This window comes from Aythya fuligula, chromosome 9 (assembly GCF_009819795.1).
Source record: "Aythya fuligula isolate bAytFul2 chromosome 9, bAytFul2.pri, whole genome shotgun sequence".
NCBI classification, from domain to species: domain Eukaryota; kingdom Metazoa; phylum Chordata; class Aves; order Anseriformes; family Anatidae; genus Aythya; species Aythya fuligula.
The window spans coordinates 13,502,959-13,528,583 of NC_045567.1; the positions used below are offsets into that span (position 1 = coordinate 13,502,959).

The following is a 25,625-nucleotide window of genomic DNA, read 5'->3' on the forward strand; positions in this document are numbered from 1 at the left end:
TCTTGATTAAGATCTTTTTCTTTCATATTAGGGACATGCATTAAATGCTGCTTTCTGTGGTGGTTCACCTCACCCTTCTACAAGAGGCCTTGAGGTACCTTGTTAGCCAAAGCGTGCCTACAGATGACTGTGTTTAACATTCAGTGATGGACCTAACCCTCTGTGAAATTGCCTATATGTTTTCAATATGGCAGTTTTAAAAATAGTGTCAGGAAAGAAATATTTGAAGCAGACATGTCTCCAACAGCATTTTCACTGTTGTTACAAACTAAAATAAAGATGTGCTTTATTACCAGCATTTAATAATGGCAGAGACATTTTTTCTTCTTTAATAGCTACCAAATCACAATGTAATAGTCCTAAGAAATTGTTCATAACTTAAGTCATTTCAAGAAGAAACACACAATCTTCAGTAGTAATACAGAAAAAGCCCTCAGATAGCTATGAGATGGATGTGTGTAAGACTAATGGGAAGTTTAGCAGTTATTCCAGGAAATGAAGCACCAATTTTCAGACACTACTGTCAAGCACGTCCATCTCATTAGAAGGCTTATTTCTGAAGCCAACATTCTTTCACCTTAGACAATGTCTTACAACTTTTCACTCTGAAAAAAAAAAAATTCTCTGGGATCGGAAAGTGTCATCAGATTCAAGAGAAATGGAGGCAGAATTAATTCCTCAAAGATACTTGGGAAATATACTGGCAACTGTTTAATTGTCTCAAAGTTAGTTTAGTTACCTAATGATATTCTTTGCATTTAAATCCTATTATCTGGCATTAGTATCAAAAGAATGGAAAACTTATTTAAGCAACAGCAACAAAAAAAAGAAGCAAGGATTCCTACAGAAATGATACGATCGCCTTTCCTAAGCTCGCCACTCAGGTCTGCTGGCCCTCCTGCAAGGATGAAAGAGATGAAGATTCCTTCTCCATCTTCTCCCCCAACAATGTTGAAACCAAGACCCGTTGATCCTCGATGCAGGATGACCTTCCTAGGCTCCCTGAATGAAAGAAAAGAATGTCAAATCTTGGTTAAAAGTCATGAATAAAAGTAAAATAAACGATTAGAAAAGCTAAGTCTTCTTACAGAAGTATTGAAAATTCAGATATCAAAAATAACACTTTTAAGGTTACAGTGTTCTTCCCCCAAATGCTTAGATTTTCAAATAGCTTCTAGTATTTCCATATTTTAAATTTTGCAACAAAAAATTCTCCCTCTTGTCAGGTTAACTGAACGTGCCATTAGTATGTATTCCAAATTCCTATTACGCTACAAGCCTGCTCAGCACTACATGTCTTTATTTAAGACTTCCCATATTATTCAAGAGCCTCAATATAGCTGACAGACTTATTCCATCTAATGGTAATAAGGAGTAACAAAATAGTATTTTCCTTCTCTGAAACTTCAAGAACAAATTCTAATGGAAATGCTAATAATGAAAAATATGTCCTTGCTGCTCTGATTTCACTCCAGTTGGTCAAGCAATAAACATAGCAAAGACAAGTTCAAGAATTATACACAAACCCTTTCAAAAAAAAAATCTGAATTTATGTCATTCTTAAATACATTTGTAATTTACTTGCGGCAACTGCAACTTAGAAAGTTAAATGCAAACCAAGTTGTTCCATTCCTGGCTTCCTGGCTCAGATGAGGAACCAAAAAAAGAAATGTTGATCAAGTTAAAAGGATGAATTCATTAGATATGGCCAGCCAACTTCTAGTGCAGAAACCTTCCCTCCAAAAATCTGCTATTTTACTCAATAGAAGAAAAGTACAGATGATTTCAGAAACAGAAAACTTCTAATAATAAAACAGAACAACTGTGCACTGCATTTAAAAAATCACTAGAGAGCACTAAAGAACAATTAATGGACATTAAGTATTTGGAGACATTCATTATTAATTTATAGGACAAACTAAGATGCTGCATTTTTCCAAAACATATGAAAAGATGATGTATTCTGATCTTTAGAATTGCTCCACTTCTGCACTAGCTTTTAGATTAATTTAGCATCAAATTCCTAAATTTCACCCCCCTCCCCCATCAGCTCTTAGATTCATCTTTTCCAAGTGCTAATTTATCACAAGTATATGACATGAAAACCTAGGTGCTCTGGATCATTATACCACGTTACTAAACATGCTGCAGTTAGAGAACAAATACATGGTATATTATTCAAAATGTCTAAGACTCTTTTAGTGATGGAAGGAGCAATGGAAAGGAAGGTAACTTCAAGTAAAACACCTAAAGCCTTCTTTGAATAGCCCTCACATTTCAAAAGAAGTATAAAAACTTCACTTTACAGTAATTTTAACAAAAAGCTATACATACATGAGGTCAGCGATGCTGTCAGCAAGACAGAATTACTTTGGCTTAGATGCCCACCTAACTGTAAATTAAAAATAACTGTGAAGATACATCTGAGGCTCTCCCACCTTCCAATAAACTAAAATTAATTCTCCAACTTCTTATGGCTCTGATGTTTCAATCTGGGCAGACCCTGCTTCAGCAACTGAGTTGAATGATCTGTATCAGATGGTAGTGTGACACAGAATTCAGCAACAACATACTGGAACTGCAGTGTAACATCCCCATACTTGCAGATCAGAAAGGTAACAAAATGAGAGGCACTTCATTTTATCAGTGATGATGAACAAAAGACTACTGCAATCTTCTACTGAATCACTGAAGGAAGGAATAGTTGTTAATGGGAAAGGGTGAAAATTTCTCTAGCCATTCTGGATTTACTAATCCATCTTAACAAGTATCTCCTTGTCTATGGAGAAAAGAAACTACCATCCTAAAACATTCAGTCAACTCATGAAGCATTTTGGCAGGGCATTCTGATTTTAATACTATCCCAAGATATCATGTTTATCTTTTAATATATATCTATATATACATATAATTTGCTCCTTACAGCAGTATTTACAAGTGCGAAGAAAGTAAAGATATGCATCTATTTTTTGAAATATCTTCAAAAGTATTTTGCCCACCAACTTATCTCATGAGCTTCCCTGGTTAACTAATGTAGCCTTAGTTATTCGTTACCTGGTAATCTCATCATCTCCAAGCATTCCCTTGGGAATTGGTGAGTAACGCCCTGGTGATGCTGGGGGAAGGGACTGTCCCAAGTAGGCAGATGGAGTGATATGGTTGTCCACTGGTTGAGAATAAGCTTCAAAGAATGAAAAAAAAAATGGTAAGACAATAATGAAAAAGAACAGCTGAAAGTCTTAAAGTATTCTATGGAGTGACTTCTTCTAAAAAACAACAACAAAAAAATAAGACAACGTTACACTATTTCAAAAGTGTCAAGATGCCTACCTCTGTCTTTTAATGCTCTGATACAGAGCATCCTAGAATCTCTAGAATACTCTAGGCCATTCTGATGATCAGGTCTGAACAGGGAGGGGTGTTACATTTCTTATACACTGAACACAATCATCTAAATAAAAGCGTAAGTGCTGGTAGAAATGCTAGTATATGCTACGCCAACAGCACACACTAAGAAACAACGGTGGAATTATTCTACCTCCCATTCATCAAGGTAAGAGGCATCAATTTACTGACAGGGATAAACAAAATTGGAGAGGAAAAAAAAAGTAATTGTACCGCAAGGATCAGCTGCCTTAGTCACAGATGCTCTGATTAAAAACAGAAAGGAGTAATATAAGAATTTAGTCTAACCTCTTACGTAACTGGCCATGAATCCTGTGAAGTCCTGTGCATGAAGTGCTTATGTTTTAGCTGTATGACAACAGGCATACTAGAAAAATTTTGTACAACCATTTCAATTGATGGAAAATTACAGCAATGCCAGGAAAGTTGTCCCAATAAGTAATTTAAAGGGTACGTTATATTTCCAAGTTAGGAAACTTGGAAATATAATGAATTTTTAGTGTTCATTCAATAGGCATCATCACACCACTGTCTCCTATTACAAAGCACATTTTACAACTAAAAATCTTTTTCCTGGTGTGAGTGCTTCAAGCTCTGAGGTTTGAACACAGGGGTTGGGGACACTTTATAGATGCATAATAATCAAGGTGCCATACTCTCTTCACTGTTAATGGCTTGCAGTGTCTGACCTTTGAGGATTTCCAGCAAAACCACACATTCAACAGAACAAACATGAGACAGATTGCTCTGAAGAAATGACCTGTATTTTCTCCTTTTTCTTTTTTCCTTATAAGACACTGGCAGAATATTTGGGTCATATGCAAACTTCATCAGGAGTATTCTTATATGAGATACTTGCTACATAGCCAGATTTCAAACCACTCGGTCCATTCTGGATTGATTCTGTGTTAGTCTAGTTTCTTAGCAAAACTGTGAGTTCCCAGTGAGTTCCACATACGGAGAACCGCATCGCACCACACCAACACTCTGCTACCCTGACCAATGGTTTGGTTCCGAGGTGCTCAGCCAGACAGGGAACCACCTTACAGACCTTAATGCTCAGCATATAGAACAACAGCTATCACATCAGATTGCTTCTTGTTCTTTTAAAAGCTCTGTCACAGTAGGGGAGTTTTCTAGAATGCATTTCAAATAGCACTGAAATCCACTATAACAGCTTACGAAGTTTATCAGCTAGTGCTTTTGAAGTAATTAAGCGTGCTTTTCAGACACACCAACCCTCACTGGGCTACATGCTTGAGACTGGGATTGAGCAGAATTTTTAGATATCACAGCTCCAGATTCACCAGTGGTTTCAGTAAAATGCAGAATCTGAGTGCAAAAGGTCTGTTCCCTTCCACCCACCAGCCAAATGGAGCTTCCTCAAGTCAGCTTCATGGGGTCTACAGCAGAGAGAGAATGCTGTTTTTGCTAAAACTGTATAATCAAATGCATTCACTGTTGAGAACTCCCAGATAATTTGGAGTTATTCAAAATGAACGATGCCTAAAAGCCATCTTCCCATTTTACCAAGTTAATCTACATTTGCTTTTAATAAATAAGGGGCAGCTAAAATGATGCATATGTTACAGGAAGTAATTACATTGTTCATTACAAACCTTCTGTTCATCGACTTTCAGTGCTTTTCATTTGTTTTTAAAATTCTTAGAGCTTTTAACTGCACCACATTCAGAAACATACAGACCACCTAATACTACCACTTATTTTCAAAATCTTGTACCCTTTTACCACGCGACTAGAACTCAGCCACCAGGCCATATAACAGTTAATTATTTCAGACCTGCAGGCTATTCCACATCAGCACTGGCTACGTCCTTTAACAAAATCCTACGTGCACTACATGCTTGAAAAAGTCAGGTCCTTTTTAAAAGTGCTGTGGAAGCCAACCTAACAAGGCACAAAAGCCTCTCTGTGAGTTCCTGGAACAACAACAAAAAAAAGCACCTGTAGCTTTGCACAAACTGTTTTAGCAAGGTATTATACCTGAAGAACATTCACAAAGATTATGATAGAGATAAAAGGGAAGCCATCACTTTCTGAATTCCAAATCAGGCCTAAAATTCTATTTCCAAGTAAATATTATTACTGAATTAGCTGATAATGGAATTGGGTTTTGGATGCACAGAAAACTACATGCATTAAATTAAGTTGTTTTTGACAGGAAAAGTCACAGACTCTTAAGGAGAAATTCCATTTCCAAATCGACCCCCCCAACACTTTGACATTACAGTGCTCTGCACAGAAGGAAAATGGAAAATTTTCCTATTATCTGCAAACTGAAGACACCAATCACAAGTACGATCTCTAAAATGGGAAATAAAATTAAAACTTCGTTGTAATTTACTGTTATTACATATTCTCCTCTTCCCGTATGTATGCCATTTAAGCAAGGTTAAGGCATTTATGTTTCCAGTGAGGAAATAGATTCCTCCCTACCTTTCACTATTCTATTTCTCAGTGCATGATGGAAATACTGTACCAAATGCGTGTGCACACACAAAGGACAAATAATTTAATATTTACTAGGAGTCAAAACTGCATCATCAACATCTTCAAAGGAGGCCTATACACAGTCATCTTTGTCTCAGACAAAGCATAGGCACTTGTCTGACTGATATCCTACAAATATGCACACTGAAGTTAAATTTGGTGGTTTTAAATAGCTAGTTCTAGACCTTCTTAATAATATTTTGCATTTATACCAACATGTTACGTGACATGTCTTCTAGGATCCACTTAATCATCGACAGTTACACTCAGATTACCGAGATAATTTACATTCCCTACTGAGCATAGCTTACTACAGAAACCTGTTAGTTATGATTACCGAACACACAAGGCAGTTTAGATGTCAATGTTAGTAGCCAGATGGATGGCATTGGTCCACAGGTCCAGACCACCTAGAGTGCTGTTGTTCTTCTGTACATAGTTTTTTTGTTGAATTTCCATGTTTCCTATACTGGAATTTCTCATCTTTCTGTCTCTGAGACTGGATGTTAGATAGAGAACAGTACAGAAATGGCAAAGTGCCCAGAAATAACAATCTTTCATAACTGCCTTCTGCCTGAGTCAGAAAATGGATCTTACTGTAACCGTATACACTAGCAATCTACAATTCAAGGGTTAAAAGAGAAACAGGCACAGCAATCAGCTATTCCAGACTGTCACGGGCTGTGGTCAAGCTTTCATTGCCCATACGTAGTACAGCACCATGAGCCATTTTTTCCACATTCCCTCCCTGCTAAATGCTCTGGTCTCAAACAGCCCCAGCACTTCTTTAACAAGATTTTCAACATTAGTTTCGTCCCCACAGGCAGCTGGGAGCCTTTCGCTTACTGCGATAAACATCAAATGACTGAGGTCAATTTTCAGCCCCAGGTACGCAAAGAAATACGTGGGCAGGATCTGTACTCGTCCTGATAAACACAGCCACAAAGCAGAATCTCAGAAACCTCTTCATCAAACATCCCTGGATTTAGATGCTAACCACACCAAAGATGGATCAAATTTCAAATGATTTTATTATCTATGTGGATGCTAACTAGCGTTGTCTCATCTTTTTGACCATCAGACCATCTGACAAACCCATGTTGTTGCGTGCCTGGTACAGAAGTTCTAAAAGCAAACAGATTTTATGGAAAACCTAGATACTGACAATTGAGAACCTGGTCCTTGAGAAGTTCTTCATTAGCTCTCCATTTTAAATACAGAGCTCCACCATGGTCAGAGAAACTGAGACAGCCCTATAAGTAAACTAGATCAGTTATAGACAGAGAGTTTTAAAGACAACCAGATCTTGAACTTGGTGTTTCATGGACTTTTTAATGAACTATCATGCTCAGAAAATTTAGCATCATGAGCAATCTACTGCATGTTCTGCAGACAGTACAGATAGCAAGCCAACAGGTACTGTGCATCACGCTTTTACATGTTTTTGATATTAAAAACAAACAAGCAAAAACCAATGGGGAGTTCTGGGCATTAAGCAGTCCAGGCATATACAGTAGAGTTTCATGGCTTTACGTTATGATGCAGTTACCTTCAATGAACTGAGTCACCAGCTCATCCATCAGTTGAAAGAAATTTATTCTCTGCGTAAGAAGAGAGCCTACAGCATGCCCTTATGCATACTGCTAGAATAAATACTTATTTAAAAGAACTTATTGATACAGACAGTATGAATTTAAAAACAGAATTATCACCCCAAGGAGAATAGTATTATATTCCAGTCAGAGAGGAAATATAACTTCTGCTTCTGCATGGACTGAGCATCTCAGCAGTCTGATCCCACCTACTTAAACTTGAAATGCAACAGAAATCAAACTGAAGATACTGCCAACTAACATCTGCCCATGACAAACCACATACTTATTTCCAGTTTTTTAAAAAATCGCACCACACCTGACTCAAGGTTACTCTAAGCCTTTAGAAAAGGTATACAAATTCTAGCAGTGATCACAGATGAGCATAAAGCAGAGGCTGTATAAAATGAAGGAAGAAAATCAGTTTTGTATCTCTGAATGGAGTCTTCAAGAATATCCTTTTCATAAGACAAAAAAAAAAAAAAAAAACAATTTGCTTCAAATTGCAATTCTATATGCTTATGAATAGATTTAAGGCTACTGCAGCTATCACCAACAAGGTGAGATGAGGCCTAAAGTACTACAGTCCTTTTGTTGTGTTATATTTTATTATTCTTTATTATATACTGGTTTAGATTACATCACTGGTTCAGTTCAAAAGTGTTCCTTTTTTCACTATCTGAACAAATCAGGGCTAAGTATGACATCAATTATTTGCAGCTGACAGTGAAACAAACAAATAAAAACCCTAAAATGACTCATCGTTCCTTTCTCCCCCACTAACAGCTTACGGGAAGAGATCAGATTAAATAGGTATGTATTTGAAAATTCTTTCTCTCCTTTAGAGTAAGGAAAAGGTTTCTTGCTCCTATTGTGGAATCTCTGGTTATAGAAAAAAATGTTCTAGATTGAATGAATTAGAAGTTGAACAAAAGGTCAGTTTGGGTTAATAGAAAAAAGCCTACTTTCCAATATAACAGTAAAATATATTCACAATATTCAATTTATTACTACCTATTCAAAAGTAAATCCTTTTGATATTTTAAGTGTTTAACTGTAGCACTAGAACTTGCATCAGCAAACAGCAGTATTTATCTGAGATGAGCTGCTTCTGCAGTTGCTGCCAGAGTTGCTTCCACCTTCACTTAAAGGACTTAAAAGAAAAATCCACTCAGTACCTGAACTGTGGAACGAATTAGCAGTTATTAACATAGAAGACTGCGTGCACTTCAAGATTTGACAGCTGATAACTGAAAAACTATCAGCTGCTCAACCTAAGACATAGGAGCCTTTAGTCACATCACTGATTGCCAGTGTAGAAACTGCAACCATTAAGTCAGCAGGGCACAGCTACTAAGCTCACTGAAAAATACCAGCTTGGTCAGGATTTATTCAGTCTTGGAAAGAAAGTTATATCACTCTCATTCCTTTTTCTGAACACCAAATGTTAATACCATCTTGAAGAAACAATGAGAAAGTATATTAAATGTTTATTTACATTGTAGCTCAACTCTGAGCTTTCTGCATTCAGATATTTGAAAAAAAACAAAATGAAAACAAAACAAACAAACAAACAAACAAAAAAAAACCCACATCTCCTGTAAATATTACCCTTTCATCACCAAGAAATGCCTGTAACTATTTTAACGTAGCATGCATTATTTTTTCATCTGAATTACCAACATTTATGTCAAAATTGAAACATAAGAAGTTAATGTGGAATTTCACAATACATTCATGGAATACAATAATGTGGAATTTTGCAAGTACTAAAGGTCAAGACCTTCCTCCCCCAGTCTAGTTTATTCAAAAACATGCATCTCATGAAAAATCAGAACAGAAAAAATTGGTCAGAACATCACTAGCTTCCACCTGAAACAGTATTCTGGCTTTTGCTCAGTTCAGAACTACTGAGTACATTCACATCCTCTATATGAATTGGGCACCTGAGATCTCCTTGCACTCATCAGCAAATGATCAGAAATACCAAATCACTAGGACAAGGACACAGTAGTCATAAACAGTCAAAGGGTTACCACTGTTACCATCTTTTCAACATACCAGCTCTAGGATGTTATTCTGCTTTGCATAGCTTTCCTGATTAATCAACCTTTCTTATATCAAATTTTTATAACAGTCAGAAACTAATTTAAAAGCTTGAAACTTAAAATACTAAAATGGCATATATTAAAGCCTTGAAGAAAAAAATAGGTCATAAAGACAAGCTGAACTTACAGTTTGTGATGTCAGGAGGGGCATAACTATCATTCATGAACATGCTGGTGGGTTTTGCAACCTTCAGATAAACAAAGTCTGATGTGTTTTTTAAGGCAGTCACTGCTTCTTCATGAGTAACTTCTTCTAAACAAACACTGTTCACCTAAAGATAAAACAAATTTTATTTTATTTTTTAAACACAAAAAAATGCCAGGTTTCACAGGTCACTCAGAAATCTCTTGGAGCACTCTAGCATTAGGAGTCTTTATTATGATTCATGTGCTGCAGACATAATTGGTCAAGCTATTTAAAAGATGCTTTTTAGTGCTGTAAAATATTTAAAAAGTCCTTCCTCAAAAGATTATAATAAACTATATCGACAGTAGCATTGGAAAAGCAGCAAATCCTTTTCAACTTTCTCTCCTATTTTTATTAAAAGTTAAAAAGAAAGCCAACCCACTTTCAGCAACCCAAATCAAACCTATGCTGATACTACTACCTATCACAGTGACCAGTACTCTCTTGTTATGTTATGCTACCTTAATTATTTGCCTAAACCTACAGTTTATCTTTTGATCAGACTGTCAATTTGCTTGCACAAAAGCAAACTTATTGATTCTTCTTGTATTGTAGGCACAGAGATACACTTGGCCATAATCACAACACTGACACAGTATGCTATTGTAAGCATTAACTAGAAAAAATATTTTTCTAACATGAAAAAAAAAACTATTTGATCTTGTCATGATGTAATTAAGTTTTAGATGTTGTAATGGGATAACGCATTCCTGCCAAAGGTCAAACATAGAGGTCAAAACTGGAGAAGAAAGAACCAAAGTGACTGACATATCCCAAGTAACAAGAAATTGTTTTTAACTTCAAAGGAAATAGATTTTCTGACTATTGCTATTAAAGTGAAACAGCAGCACTTTAGTTAAGAAAATAAGTCCTTTAGCAATTAGTATCTAATACAAAGCCTTAGAAAAATGAGTTGCTGCCCCTTTTTTCCATATTTTGATGAGGAAAATAAGTTCTACAAATAATACCAGGCTACATGGAAAACAACGCTTGCACTGTAATGAATCTGAGAGACCAAAGGCACTTTCTACTGTTTGATAAATATAACTTCACATACTATGTAAAAATAACCGAACCTTTATAATTCTGTTATTTGTGAAGGAAAAACAAATCTATTGCATATTTTAAATGTATTATTACAGTCTGTGTTTTCTAAAGATCTTTTGTTGACTTACTTTTACTTTTTAATTCTTGCCACTCCTGAAGACTGAAAAGTTGTTTTGCAGTCCAGTGGTAGTACACTGCAGTACAACCACAACACACAGACAGAAAACTTATAGTCTCCAAAACACACAAGCTAATCTCTCCACATTAACAACTAAAACAATCCCATTGTGTGCTGTTTTACATGCCAGTCACTCAAATTCAGATAAATAGTAACAGCCATGAGAAATGAAACAGGTTGCTTAATACTGGTTCTGCATGATACATTGTGCTGAGGCACAGATTTGCTGAAAAAACGGTGTTTAATACTGCAGATTTCAATTTTTTTTGTCATTGATTTGCTGGCAATGTTGATTTTTGTATTATTTATTTATTTATTTAATATTTATTTTTGCAAAATAATACTCCACTGGTAGGCAGCTTAACCACAAAGTGAATCGTGACCTTACTGGGTTTAAAAGCGAACATTCATTAAAGAAAAACCCTGTCACTTTTACTTACAGCTAAAAGTTTGTCTCCAATCTGAAGTTTGCCATCTTTATGGGCTGCCCCTCCTTCAATGATTTTGGTTACGTAGATGCTGTTGTCTCCAGGTATATGCTGATTTCCTACACCACCAGCAATACTGAAACCAAGACCTGCTTAAAGATAAAGTTATTACTCAAAAAACCTTTTAGCACTCATTAGATTCAAATTACTGTGTAAATAATAATGCTATCTGCATCATTTTTGTGTATATACATACATACAAACAAATACATATATAAATACTAGGCTGTGGCTAAAATGATACTGGATGCCTTTCCAAGTGAACTCCATAATGTTCCAGAAAGTTCTGGAAAAACTACTGTATTTACAGAAGTTCTAAAAATCAAAAACTAAATTGTTTACTTAATGCATTGTGAAGGATGCACATAGCAAAGCTATAGTATTGCCAGTAGTATTTGAAGAACGGTTTTCCAACATGGCTGCAAATAGAAACAAAAAAGTACATTTATCTAAATTTATTTAATCTCTCAAAGATCTTTCTAAGTCATTCACATGAAATATTTTACTCCTGTTTATAACGTATTTCAAAATTACTAAATAGTACCAGCAACACATTTTTATCATTTGAAAGTAAAACTGGCATTCTACATGTACAAGAATAGTTTCAGGACAATCATGGAAGAAATTTCTGAAGCATTTGAGAAGTCACTGTCTTAATTTTCATTACTCTGCGTCTGCTTGACCTACGTATGCAGGTTACTGGGTTATTTTGAAAAATTTATGCAGAAATTTATCATCATCCTTATTCTTCTTGTGAAACAGAAGTTTTAGACTTCCTACATACCTTTAGGGCCTTTTACAAGCTTTATTTCCACTATTTTTTCTGTGACTGGTTTTCTTCTTTTGACATACAATCGTACAATTGATCCCGCTTCTTTTAATGCTTCAACTGCTTTGCTGTGTGTCACATCTCGGACATCAACCTCGTTTACTCGTAGAATACAATCATTAACCCTAGAGACAGCAACATTCATGTTCAGCTGCTGCATTATAGCAGAGCAGATGCATTAGGAGATTAACATTTTATCTAAAATACACTAAAACTAGTGTTAACATAGTAAGATACATAGATTTTGCTTCAAAATTATATTGTATCAAGACAATACTCTAAAATTAGTCATTAGTGCTTATGTATATAACAAAGATAGCTAGAAAATACGTAAATGGAATATCTTGTCCCTATCTGAAGGGGATGCTCTCTAAAGGAAACACATAAAATATAATTTTGAACATGGCTTTGTACAAACTACCTTTAATTTAGAAACGTATAATTTATTTTTTTTTTAAATTAGGCATTATAAAATAAGAATTCACTAGTTTTAAACCATGCTATGAACAAGTCAAACTCCTTTCTTGCTTTTCACAAGCTGTTTAAGTGCCAGCTTTCCATTCCATTTAATGTGTTGCTGTAGTAACGTGAAGCTCTCATTACACTAAGTAGAATGCCTGACCCACCTGTCCCTGAGTTCTGCAAGATATACCTTCTGACAATGGCCAACAAGCTAAAATGAAGTCTTGAAATAAGCTTAATAAGTGTAAAAACCTTAGATTCATCAGGCATCGACACCAAATATGATAGGAACAAGTTCTCAACAACGCAACAGAGGAAAAAAAAGTTGATCCTATGATCACCGTAATTTTTTTTTTCTACACAGTGATATGGGAGTTTATTGTTCTGGATTAAAAATAACTAAAAATAATTCATTAAAGCAATTTGATATTAACTTTAACAGTACCTTTCAAATATCACTTGCTACCATATGCCAACACTGGTAAAGTAGTATCACCCCAAGATTAAATAAGAAAATGGGGGATACTAGAGAAGGAGTACTCTATCAATTTAACCAAACACGTGGCTTTTGAAGATGTGCAGCATCTTCCAAAACTGAAGCATAGTTATACCAAGCACAGAAGAGGGCTGTTAACCTCTATGACCTTGCATATTAGAAAACCTGCACACAGATAACCAAGAGTTAACTATCCTACATATCTAAGCTTTTCCTTTGTATATTGAATTAAGAACTATAGAACATTTGGCATAATCAGTTTATAACACCAAATAAAAAATGAAAATTTCACTTAAATTGACTCTGCTGCAGATTTTCTTGGTTGAAAAAAAAGAATTCTAAAAATGGTCCAAACATTTTTAATTATTTAAAAATTACTTCCGCAAGATATACTTATTTAAAATGCAATGTATTATGATAAACTGAAACAAACGGAAAATGTTCTATCAAGCGTTAGAAAAAATAATAATAAACATAATAATAATAATTAGCAAACCGATACAGAAAATCATCATACCGTAATCTTCCATCCTGTGCAGCTGCACCCCCAGCTATAATTTTTGTAATGAAAATACTTGAATCATCCCCAATATGTGGGTTGTCTGTGCCACCTGCAATGCTAAAGCCAAGTCCTGAATTTCCCTGAAGTTAGAGGGGGAAAAAAAATTAAGCATTTCTTTTTTGGGGAGGAAAATATATATGTATATGTGTGTATATGACTCAGTATAGAACTAAATTTTCATAAACCTAACTGATAAAAATTAAGACATTTTAAACAATATAGTGTACACAACTATTCACAATACATATATGTAACTCTATGTAAGACATGTAATTACACTTGCTTTCACAGAAGCAGGCAGGACAAGTCATTGTGTCACTGTAAGAGCTGCAGATGCAAACTCACCCCATTTCTTATTGAAATGAACCTGACAAACTAGAGAGAAAGTTCCTTTTCTAATGAGCTATGTATTTGAAGTTGTTCATACCAATATTTGCTCCTCATTGTTTTTTCAAAAAAAAAATCTGAAGTAATGTAATATATCCTTACAGACACAAAGACCCACTGACATTTTCTCTTCAAAGGTTGCCTGCCCTTATTATCAGCTGTAAGACCTCTTCAGCCTCTCCGTACTGACCAGAACTGTACAGACACCAAATATAGCCAACTATTGCTCTTTGTTAGTAATGCATTTCAAGGAAGAGAACTTAGATCTTTACATTGTAAACCTTAAAAAAGCAATGCATATGTCAAGGTATCATTTGTAATCTCAACTGGAAGCCTGAATCTCATTGTATAATAAAACTTGTTTGTATAAATATATAAATAAAGCCCGTTATGTATGGCAATATATGATTTTTTTAATACTTTCTGCAAGTCTAGATAATAACCTATAATGCAGTATGTCTTTACAGTTCTTCCCTCATTTTACTATCAATGGTCAAGTATACCAATAGAAACTGCTCCAGAAATTACACATATTGAGGTTAAATACACATAAGGGAAAAACAGTAAGGACTGTTTCAAATTGCCATTTAGCTGTATCAAAATAGGTTAATTTTTCATATTTATCTATTACAAGCCCCACTTGAAAATAGAGTACAGGAAGACATTTAGCATGTTACCCTTTCAAGAGTAATTTCTTCATACTCATAATCTGCATCTGTGCCATTGACCTAAAAAGAAACAGAAATGAGACTTAGAGGATTTTTACACTTGACACAACACACTTAGCTAGGCAGGCAGCTCATTCCCATCACATCTCAGCTGATACACACTGACCAGTGAGCTCAGAAGTGTGATTTTCACACCGCTCTGTACATGCATCAGACACTTTTCCTATCAATTTAAATGTAAAGCTTTGAAGAGCACACTGTTCTACGTGGATACTGCACAGCAGAAGCCTACTGCTGACTGCCAGAAAGAACTGCTCTTGATGTTCTTCAGGCCATACAACCTGAGCAAGTTAGAAGTGAGAAAAAAGGAAGGGGTTGTAGGGTAGAGAAGAAATTGCATAAAAGGACAGAGCAGTATTTTCAAACAATTGTTCCTCCTAGAGCAGAGAAAAATCAAAGGATGGATGCTTTGCACAATTGCTCACTAGAAAAGCATAAAGCCCTTCTAAAGCAGCTTAAAAAAAAAAAAAAAAAAAAAAAAAAAAAAAAAAAAAAAAAAAAAAACATTTTTACTAGCATTTTTCACATTACATGTATACTAAAGACCAACACATTACAAGGGGACCAAAACTGAAAGGATTTGAAATATTTTATAAAGCTAGATAAGAAAAAATACAAATACTGGAAGTAAGCCATGATCCAAAAGGAAGCCTTGTCTTCCACAACTTTGACAGGCTCTCTAGTACCAGGCTCATGTATGCCTCACTACAGTTTTGTTAATCTCTAATTATATCTACCCTTACTGCAACACAAACCGTATCCATTCCAGACATAACAGATTATCATCTTCCTCTTTGCACAGTACCTCAAAAATAATACATCCTTAATAGTTTGTTCAATGGAAACGATACTGTCTATAAACACATGATATTTCTTCATTAAAAAGGGAAGAGGTCTTGACCTTTGGAACACATGAAACTAGATCTGTTTCTACAACAACGCTGAAGAAAAACTTCTCAATCACAGTGGCTTAAGTTAGCTTAGTCTTTGAACTATTATCTACAAAAACGACATGTGCTAACCGAACCAGCCATCTAGAATTACATCACACCAGGGAAGTGGTTCAAGTTGATTGATCAGTAGGTGGCTTTTTTTTTTTTTTAAATGAACAAGGATGATTAATAATTTCCCTATTCATTACTGTTAAAAATGCCAACCCTAATGTATGTAAGCAATCTATTTCTATGTAGTTAACTCTAACCCAAATTTAATACATTCTAGCTAAAGAGGAGTAAAGAAGGATCTCCATTTCTATATTTTACTTTAGGTTCGTTCTCCAGACCCTCTTATTACTATCTATATACTTTTGAATTGATTTTATCTAATGAACTGAACATTAGTCCAGGCAGGAAGGAGCAAAGGTACACAAAATAATAAAAATTAGTCCTATTTTATTTTTGCAAATTTTGAAGCCATCTAGAATCTGTGGAGCCACACACTATTTGCAGGGACTTTCCCTGGATAAAAGAAACTACAGCATTCAACATAAGTACAGTCATTTTGCCATAGAAGCCCAGCACTTTGCTTTGAATTATTAGTAGTTCAGCACAATTTGGTTAGTCTTTTGGTTGTAATAGAGTTAATTTTGCTGGTATGGTTACCCTTTCCTTCTGTCACCATCCCAGCTTTGTTTCTATTTCCTTGTCTGCTTGCTTGTTTTGTCTTGGTGTCTTTTTTCCAACCCAAATTGAGTTCTAAGATGGTGTACTTCCTCAGCAGCTTTGTAATTCAGTTAACAAGAGTTGTATCCTTGAATATTTTTCATCACTGACTTTGTTTTGTTCTGTTGTTTTGGTTTGGTTTTCCAATATTAAAAAAAGCTTTAACAGTTAAAGTTCTGTAGATCCATGATGCAGTTACCTCACAGCTGTGATTTTACCTTACATACCACTGAACAATTCCATTACCTACATGGGAACCTGGAAGAATATTCCATTACCTCCTATGCTTATATAGTAGGTTCAACTACAGATAACTATGAATGAATTTGTTTTATGTTCACTGCAAACCGGTAAGTCAGATAGCTTGTACTTTTGAGTGCCATTTTGTTCTGTTAGGCCTATTTTCTCTTTCTGTTTCTATTATCTACCATCCCACATGGGATTCTATCAGATGAAGCCTTCTGAAACATGGATACATTCTTATTAATCACTTGTCTTTCTGATTTAGCTTGTGTGTGCAGACACCTCACCTTTGGTATTCTTTTCTAAACTGTGTCACATCAGTAAAAGTGCCAGGCACTGCAGACTTTGGCTGTGATCTTTTATTGAGTCAGCATTATTCATACTCAGGACTCATAAATGAGCCATTTACATCGCTGTACTAATCTTTTGTCTTCCACTTAAACTGTTAATTCACGCTTTTGCCTGTCTTGATCTATTACAGCTTCTTTTTAGCAACTTTAAATTATTAATGTTTTTGACAATAACAAGATTTGTTCTTGTTCTTTATGCTTTCTAAGTAAAGCCAAAACATGTAAATATATGCTTTACTTGCTAGAATAAACACAATATAAGGTTAACTAGTACAGACCTTAACACTGCTCAGGAAAACAACAAATGGGACATATGTAACTATAAGAGGAAGGTACAGGGGAAAAAAAATCAGATCTGAAACCTATGTAAAGCTTGCATATGTTCCAAAGCCTCTGAAGACCATCTGCCAGTGGTACTCTTAGCACAGATCATACACTGCCAAACACAAATTTTGGCCTCCGTATAACCACACTTATTACCTTAATGTTTCCAACAGAATCAACAATTTTTATGAACATTTAGAGCACTAAAATCTTAAGTAAAGCCAGTGTGTTGAGAAGTGTTTTATGAGAAGTGCAACGGAAATGGAACATTAAATATTAAAGCATCTGCCAGCACAGCTGAAGATACGGATTGTTCTCTGAGGTTCCAGAAGTTCAGGGTCCAAACACTGCGTTCTGCACTGTATTGCACTGTCACACAGTGGTACTCACACAGAACCTTCTACTTACAATCTACAATTTATTTTATTTCATTACTATAAATTTTTCTTCATAAAAAAGCTACTTAAGGAGTTAGATAAGCATCAGGAGACCTGACAAAACCATGTGTCATAAGAGAGGTACAACAGGCTTTTTTGATCAGTAACAACAGAGATAAACAACAAACGTTATCTGAAGTTGTAATTGAAAGGTAGTGTAGGCTTACGTATGTTGGAGTCTCCAAAGAATCTGTATTCACCAGCACTGGAGGGGGATTTGCCTTTAAAAGAAGAATCAAAAAAAAATATTATCCAACATACAAGAAAACACTAACAGTAATTATACAACATTTGGTTTGCTGGGTCTCTCAAAGGTCTGTCAAAAGGCAACCTCAGCTTAACAACCTCAAATATTGACCTCTTTTGAAACACTTGTTTCTGTCCTGAAAAAAAGTGCTTTGACACCACAAAACCACAATCTGAGCTCATATATTTTGTATACAAATTCTGTCTTTTGTCTTGTTTTTCAAGTGGAAAAAAACATGACTCATGCTATCATTGGACTAAATGTCAGTCACCCTAGTGTTTGTGATATGACATTTAGGACTGCTTTACCAGCCAGTATCCTAAAAAAGTTCTGGTGGCTTTGATTCCTACTTCTTCCTACCAGCAAGCTTTTTGTGGTTCTGCAAAAATGCAAGCTTATAGATAACAAACTTAAGGAGAAAAGATCTACGAAACCATCTTGTGAAAGGAAACCCACATCAGACATTATTTCACAGTACTGCACCATGTACTTCCATGAGAAATGTGTTATGGATTCATAGGCTGTAAGAAGTTAGACATTACTGCTACAGAAATACGAAATTATATGATGTAGTTACTCTCCAGGAACTTTAGAATAAAAAACCACTTATTTACTTATGTTACTGAAAACTTCTCTATGAAAATGCAGTTTCAGATGAAAGAAAATTCACACTTGAAAGATATACCTGAAACACTTTGAACCAGATTTCTTTTTTTTCCCCTCCAACATACCAGGAAGAGATTGAGTGGAATAAAAATACTTTTCAGGCCTCATCCGAATGGCAGGCACAAAAGGAGAAGCCACGTATGTTTGCATTCTTTCCTAGATATAACTAGATGCCCTTCTCACTGAGAAGGGAACTTCCAAGAATTACTGGCAATGGTGTTGTAAATGCTAGCATCTGGCCTGCTCTAAGAACAAAATGAGTGCAGATACATTCCTGATCCCAAATACTCTTCATGTACTAAGCCCAATTTGATGTACAAGCTCAGTGGCACAACACCAAGTAAATCTTGACTTCATTAAAGTTGTAGGGAGATTTTCATGCATATAAAAATTCATTATCTTTAAAATGAAGATATTTATCTTTTTTTATATCTTTCTCTGGGTGCATATAAATGTGTACTTGTGTGTATAAATGCATGTCTGTATGTGTGAGCAAATACATTTTTTTCTAAAAAAAATTTATGCTTTTTAAAAACACCCAAAAGCTAGGAAGCAAGGGGTGACTTGGATGTTCCCTACAAAAGACTGAGCTGAAAACAAACTACCGTTCTCTGTCCAGAAGCAGCCATTTACCACCTTTTCCAAGCAGGAAGGAGGACAGATTTCTGGCAGTCACTCCAAAGGTAGGCCTGGACACTCCAGACACAGGGCAACACCTAACTCAAAACAGCAAATGTTTTTCAAAGGAAGACCAGCTATTTCAGTCTGTTATGCAAGACTTCTCCAAATTACCTAACAGTTTCAAACTCCTGTGCCAGGGCTTGTTCAAATATTTAAAAGCCACTTGACGAGTTTGTTTACAAGCACACTAAGGGCTTGCCTAAGGGGCAAAGTGACTAACAGAATAGAGAAATGTATCTGTTGCACAGAACTGCATCTGCCAAATCCAAAATTGATACTTTCCTATGGTGTTTTCTAATTGCTCAGACTCGTGTATGATGCAGAATTACATAGCTGGCTCCTGCAGGCATTTGTATGCACCCAGAAGACAGAGGCACAGATCACCCAGTTCATGCTGTTCTGCTTGGAATTCAGCACCGTCGGCAGGTACAAACACTGTCACAGTGATGGCTGTTGAGTAGTCTCTCCATCAAAAAAATATTTTACAATATTTTCTCAAATAAAATAAAAAAATACATGTTCTAATTATTACGATGATTTTAAGTGAAATTTAGCAGTTTCCTGAAAGTAAATATTACTGGAAACTCAACAGTAAGCAGAGGTCCAGCGGTGTGTCCTTGCCTGTCTTCCTCATATCCTGATGTGGACACAGTCACTCCAAAAGAAGGAAATTGCTTTCAAACTAACCACATTTCTGGTCTGCCTGTTACAAGTGTGGGTGACAGATTCATGTAAACACATTTCCACTAGAAACTGGACTTTAAAAAAGAATAAGAACTTTTTATAAGCCGCTGGACTATGTACAATTTAGCACTGTAACAGAGAAAAAATTACTGCCTGTTGCAGGTTTAGCCGCACAGTGTGAAAGCAGACCTTAAGAAAAGAATACTGATGTGTAGACTACAGAAATATCCCAGTATTGTATTACTCTTGACAGCTTAATTCCCTTTTCAAGTTAACACGGATCTGTCACCAATTAGAAGTGGTGGCACATCTTTTTAGAAGGTGTCTCCATCATTCAGTATTTTTGCACTAAAACTCACAATAAAAGTCATAATCAAATAAAAGCAGAAAGCTTTTCAATTTGCAAAAATGTTGCCACTGTCTATGCTAAATTACTCCATAGCTGGCTGTGCTGCAGTCCCACATTCGAAGTTATATACAAGATAGTGATGTTAACTCATGTTTACTGCTCTTTCTCATCTTACTGCAGCTTTTGTCATGGTTTGTTTGTTTTTTGTTGTTCTTGTTGTTGTTGACATTACGTGACCTAAAGGTCAAAACGTAGAAGTGAACCTCATTCTATGAGTCAAATTTTTAAGAATAGAAAGTAACAAAATACCCCTTGTATTCTAGCGTGCCCCAAGTACACCAACAACAGAAACAGAACACAAGTCATGGATGAAAGACTGACACTGAGTATGAGATAATTATCCAGAATAAATAATTCAAGCAGTCAAAGCATTGCGTGCCAACACAAAATATCCCTTTCTTTTCACTCCTTTCTGGTGCTTTCTTTAGTTGTTTCACAAAATTATTAATATACATTTATGTGAAACATAGGCACTTTTAAATGGACTAAAAGCTGCTAGAAAACAAAGCACAGGATGGAACAGCAGTGTATTACTAATTTAACTATTTCACAGTTCATTTCAAACTTGCATGGCAGTACCAAAACATTTAATTTAAACAAAAGGAATGAAACAAATGATATAAAGAGTTGAACAAATTTAACAACAAAAACAACAGAAAAGAATAAAAACCTGTGGTATGGTGGATGGGATGACAGTGGTCTCGGCAGGGACTGGTGGGACAGGGATCACAGGGACAATGGGAGAAGAGGAAGGAACAGCTTCTGTGGGCTAAAAATCACCAATAAAATGTCAAAAATAATGAAAACTACAAAAACATTCTAAAACAAACAAGATTCAAATTGAATAGATTTTTTTTAATATTCTGAAAGAGCAGATGGATTTGGAGACTTGAACCACACCTGAAAACAGACGAGCCATGCTGCACTGCATTCCCAGCAGTGTGCTAACGGCACATAACCCAAAGAAGTAGGACACAGCCACACTGCTTCTTCACACCAAGCTACTCACCTTGCGGTGCAGGACAGTTAAGACTTTGAGAGGTAAAACAGAAACCTTGCCTTTTCACGTCAGTGGGCACACTCCAGCTTTTTGTGGGCTGGTTTCACAACATGTGCCCCTCATCATTGTACAATGAGTAAAGGGAAACAATGACTGAAGTTGGTAGCACTGAACAAATTAAAGTTCCTTGTCGATACATGGGGGGAAAAAATCAAAACTACATTGCATTTTCTATACCAAGTTCAAATTAAAGAAAATCTTTTAGTCAAATGGTTGGAAGATCCTAACACTGATTCACTCCACCCTTTCATCTAAAGATCTTTATATAGGTTTACCATACAAATATACACCCCAGTAGGATTTGGGTTTTAGGAATTGTAATTAAAACAATGAACAGGAAAGCTACTGACACAAACTGCAAGGGAACAAGATTATAAATAGCATTCTGGGCAAAATATTGATTCAAATCACTCTGAGATGTTAACATACTGGTTGTCAACAAGCTGTCAGCAACAGACTACTGGCAACCATCAGGATTACCAGCTGAACAACAAATCAAAGTTCTTGCAACTTGGCTGTTCCAAGACACACTTGAGAAAATATGAAGAATATAACCACAAAATGAAATTACTAAATCCTGAAAACAAGTATAAAAAAAATCAGAACATAAAAGTATTAGATATTTCAAAAGTTTGAAATCTATTAAAACACAAAGCAGTCTACATCAATAGCATAAACTAAACGAAAGCAAAGATTAAAGAAACCTAACACCACTCAAGAGTAGCAACCCTTCTTGAATGCAGATATGGTATTTCTGTTTTTTTCAGCTCTATCTAAAATTAACAGCTGGTGAAAAATGTGGAAAGACGTTGGAGCAAGATGTTTGATGTCTTAGAACATTATTATGAATGTCATTTAAATACTCTTACATGGACACCACCTCAGTCTCTCATGTGTTTAGGGAAAAAAAAAAGGGGGGGGGGGGGAAGAGGGAGATACGGGAATGTAAATTGCTCTAGAGAAACAATAATATGCATTTCCCAAAAGCTGTGGGGCATGCTCAGTGCAGCAAACCTCCAGTCAGCAGGAGATCAATGATGCAGCCTTTAGAGGACAGATCAAATTAAAATGCTTCAGCAATTACTTAGCCCCACACATGCAAAAATTAAGCTTCCCCTTCAGATTTGTCTTGTTCCAAAACAAGAAGCTTCCCATATGTGCACAGAGCAAAAATCCCATTAACCAAATGGTCAGATGTACACACACTACCTATCAAAGTACAGCACAACACTAGGGCTGCAAAGCTAATCGCTAGCAGGTTAGAAAAATTGTGCTTTACAATTGCAGCTCCTGGAACAAGAGAAGGTGAAAAACAACTGAAGTTATTCTCAGATACCAACCACGCAATCTCGTATGCTTTGGCTTAGCAAAACAGCTGACCCAGTAATAGTTTTCTTTGTAGGTCAAGCATCTGCGCACCTCTCCTTGCACCAAATGGCAGCCTTGTTTTCCTGCCTCACTCCTCTCAGTTCCTAACTCCCTTGTATCTCTGGGCTTCTCATTCCCAGTCACTTCAAGAACTCTCCCTGTCAGTTCCAATTCTAAACCTTACTATTATTTTTTTTAAAACTGGTATCATTCAAAGTCCTTTAATGCTTTAGGGTTCCAGTCTCGTAAGCTGTGAGCATGGCCATTGTGCTTTTCCTTGGTGGAGTTGGCTTGGTATCCACCTGCTCTTCGCAGCCCTCCATTCCCTGCTCAGCCAAGCTTCCTGACAGTGTTCCTGTGGAGTCTCCTCCACTGCAAAAGGAGGTGACGTGGCAACCTTTTTCAAAGGAAACACCAATGCAAATGAAGACAAGATGGCCTTCATTTAAACATAAACAGTTCTGTGGAATACAGCAAACTGATGTAGGTACTGTGGTTACCCCAGCGAAGGCAGGGAAGAAGAGAGGAAAGGAAACCCAGTCTTGAAACACACTTGGGCTGACTTACTTGAATTTTACTGCTTGACTTACAATTCACACAAGTGGAAAATTATCTAAAGAGTTTGAATAAAGCTGTTAATTATTCAATTACAAGATTCACAAAGGATTTCTTTAGTGAGGTTTTATACCTAAAATAGGCTGGTTTAACTTAGAACCCCTCTTTCTCCTTGCACACAATTCCTCTACCCTGGCTTTTGATACAGACTGCAGTACTACCTGAAATTTAACTTCTGGAATTGTAATGCAATGGAGGATACTCTTCACCTTCAGAAAACTCAGCCGCTAATAATAAAAGACCAATCAAGACCACCAAAAAGGAAACACTTTCCTAAAAGCATAAAGATAAAGTGCTAGCAGTAGAGATAAGAAAGTATTTACAACCTTTTACTAGACGATAAATAGCGTGTCTGTATCTGAAATGCTCGCTACGCCACCATTATGATGAAAGCTCAAACTAGAGCAGCAACAGAGTACTACAAATACAATTAGTGGAACAGACAGTTCAAGTTTGGAGATGGAAAAAGCAGCATCTGGCATGTTTCAGTTAGCAAAGCAGACTGTAAGACTGATGGTGGCTTACATGCTGGCACCAGAAAGCCAGTCAGAACATACGTGGTACCGAGATCTGGGGCCATGCGCGTCCCACCACCTCATCTCTGTGTGCTGCACGTGTCACTCAGATGTACCTTTACCCTTTACCTACATTTCCTTCTTTCCATTGCAGGCTAGTGCTTCACATATAGCCTCTTGCAGAGTTGGAGCGCAGACAGTTTCCACCTCCTTTCCTTCCCTTCCCCAGCACAACACCCCTTAGCTCACCTGCAATGAAGCAGCAGAACGTAACTTGTGAATGTGAGCTCTGAAGCTGTAAAAAGGGTGCAGATGGGAAAAGAGTCGTGCAAGGAAAGGGAGAGGAGACTGTATAACCCAAGAAGGAAGGGAATCCAAGCAACCTTCAGTATCTGCTTTTTCAACAACCCTATGTACACCTTTATATATTTTTCTACATCCCCTTGGATCCCAGGCATGACCGATCTGCTAAGGTGTGCTGGGGGAAGTTAGGTGCCAATGGAAGAACCAGCCCTTCTCCCCAACACCACACCCAAAAAAACATCACTGATTACTTAGGGGCTAAAGGCCAGTGCAAGAAATCAAATGAATTCTAACCACCAATGCAAGACAACCTGGAAAGACTTAAGAGAAGAAAGCTAATTTTATTTTAGTATGCCGCAAAATCAGTCTGAAAATGTTTATGTGATACAAGTATATGTGGGAGCATCTGAATAAGCTCCAACAGCCCACGGTATCACTTCCAATGCTCCTGCTTCCCAGGAATTTTCAAGAAAAAGACATTTATAATGTTTAGGAATTTGTTAGATTAATACATTAAAGTATTCTGAAAAACAAAAGCTTTTCCTCCAAATAAGTTGTCTCAGTACAACATTTAATAATTCTAGGTTAATAAGATGGTTTATTAGGATGGCAAACTTATCTATACTACCAAGAAAGTAATGGGCCAACTAAAACATTGTTTGTATAAATATGAACCGTAGCACACACTTATGATAGACTATTATACATAGGAATGCATAACTTGAACAACACCACACTAACTGAATCTGTCAGATGAAATAAATGCACTAAAACCTACACCAAAAAGTCATTTTGTTACAACAATCACACGAATAATTTTGTTGGATCAAAGTCTAATGCGATGGACCTTCTAATCACATAAACAAACAATTATCAATTAACAAGTGGTACGCTGGCTAATTTCGTAATGCCTTTCAGCAATTAATCAAAATTATGGCAGTAAGTACCTCCAAACCTAATACTGAAGTCCAGACCTTGTGAAAAAGAAGAACACACCCATTTCCTCATCTTTAACCAACATACACAGTAACCCTTTCTTTCATGGAATACCAGCTAACCTGAAATGAATCAAAGCACCGTAC

General features: G+C 36.2%; 1 protein-coding gene across 22 annotated transcripts in view; it reads right to left on the bottom strand.

Moving 5' to 3' along the window:
- Nucleotides 1-25,625, bottom strand: part of DLG1 (discs large MAGUK scaffold protein 1) — a 155,473-nt gene that overhangs the window by 40,145 nt on the left and 89,703 nt on the right. For 13 of the 22 annotated variants that reach the window (XM_032193648.1, XM_032193647.1, XM_032193650.1 and 10 more), the window contains 9 exons: nucleotides 21,353-21,451; nucleotides 18,163-18,216; nucleotides 14,930-14,980; nucleotides 13,821-13,945; nucleotides 12,301-12,470; nucleotides 11,469-11,605; nucleotides 9,744-9,888; nucleotides 3,055-3,181; nucleotides 846-1,002 (listed from right to left, as the gene is read on the bottom strand). In XM_032193648.1, the coding sequence (XP_032049539.1) occupies nucleotides 846-1,002; nucleotides 3,055-3,181; nucleotides 9,744-9,888; nucleotides 11,469-11,605; nucleotides 12,301-12,470; nucleotides 13,821-13,945; nucleotides 14,930-14,980; nucleotides 18,163-18,216; nucleotides 21,353-21,451 (1,065 nt within the window). The remainder of the gene's footprint in view (nucleotides 1-845; nucleotides 1,003-3,054; nucleotides 3,182-9,743; nucleotides 9,889-11,468; nucleotides 11,606-12,300; nucleotides 12,471-13,820; nucleotides 13,946-14,929; nucleotides 14,981-18,162; nucleotides 18,217-21,352; nucleotides 21,452-25,625) is intronic. The other 9 variants (XM_032193655.1, XM_032193660.1, XM_032193659.1 and 6 more) reach the window with 1 other exon arrangement.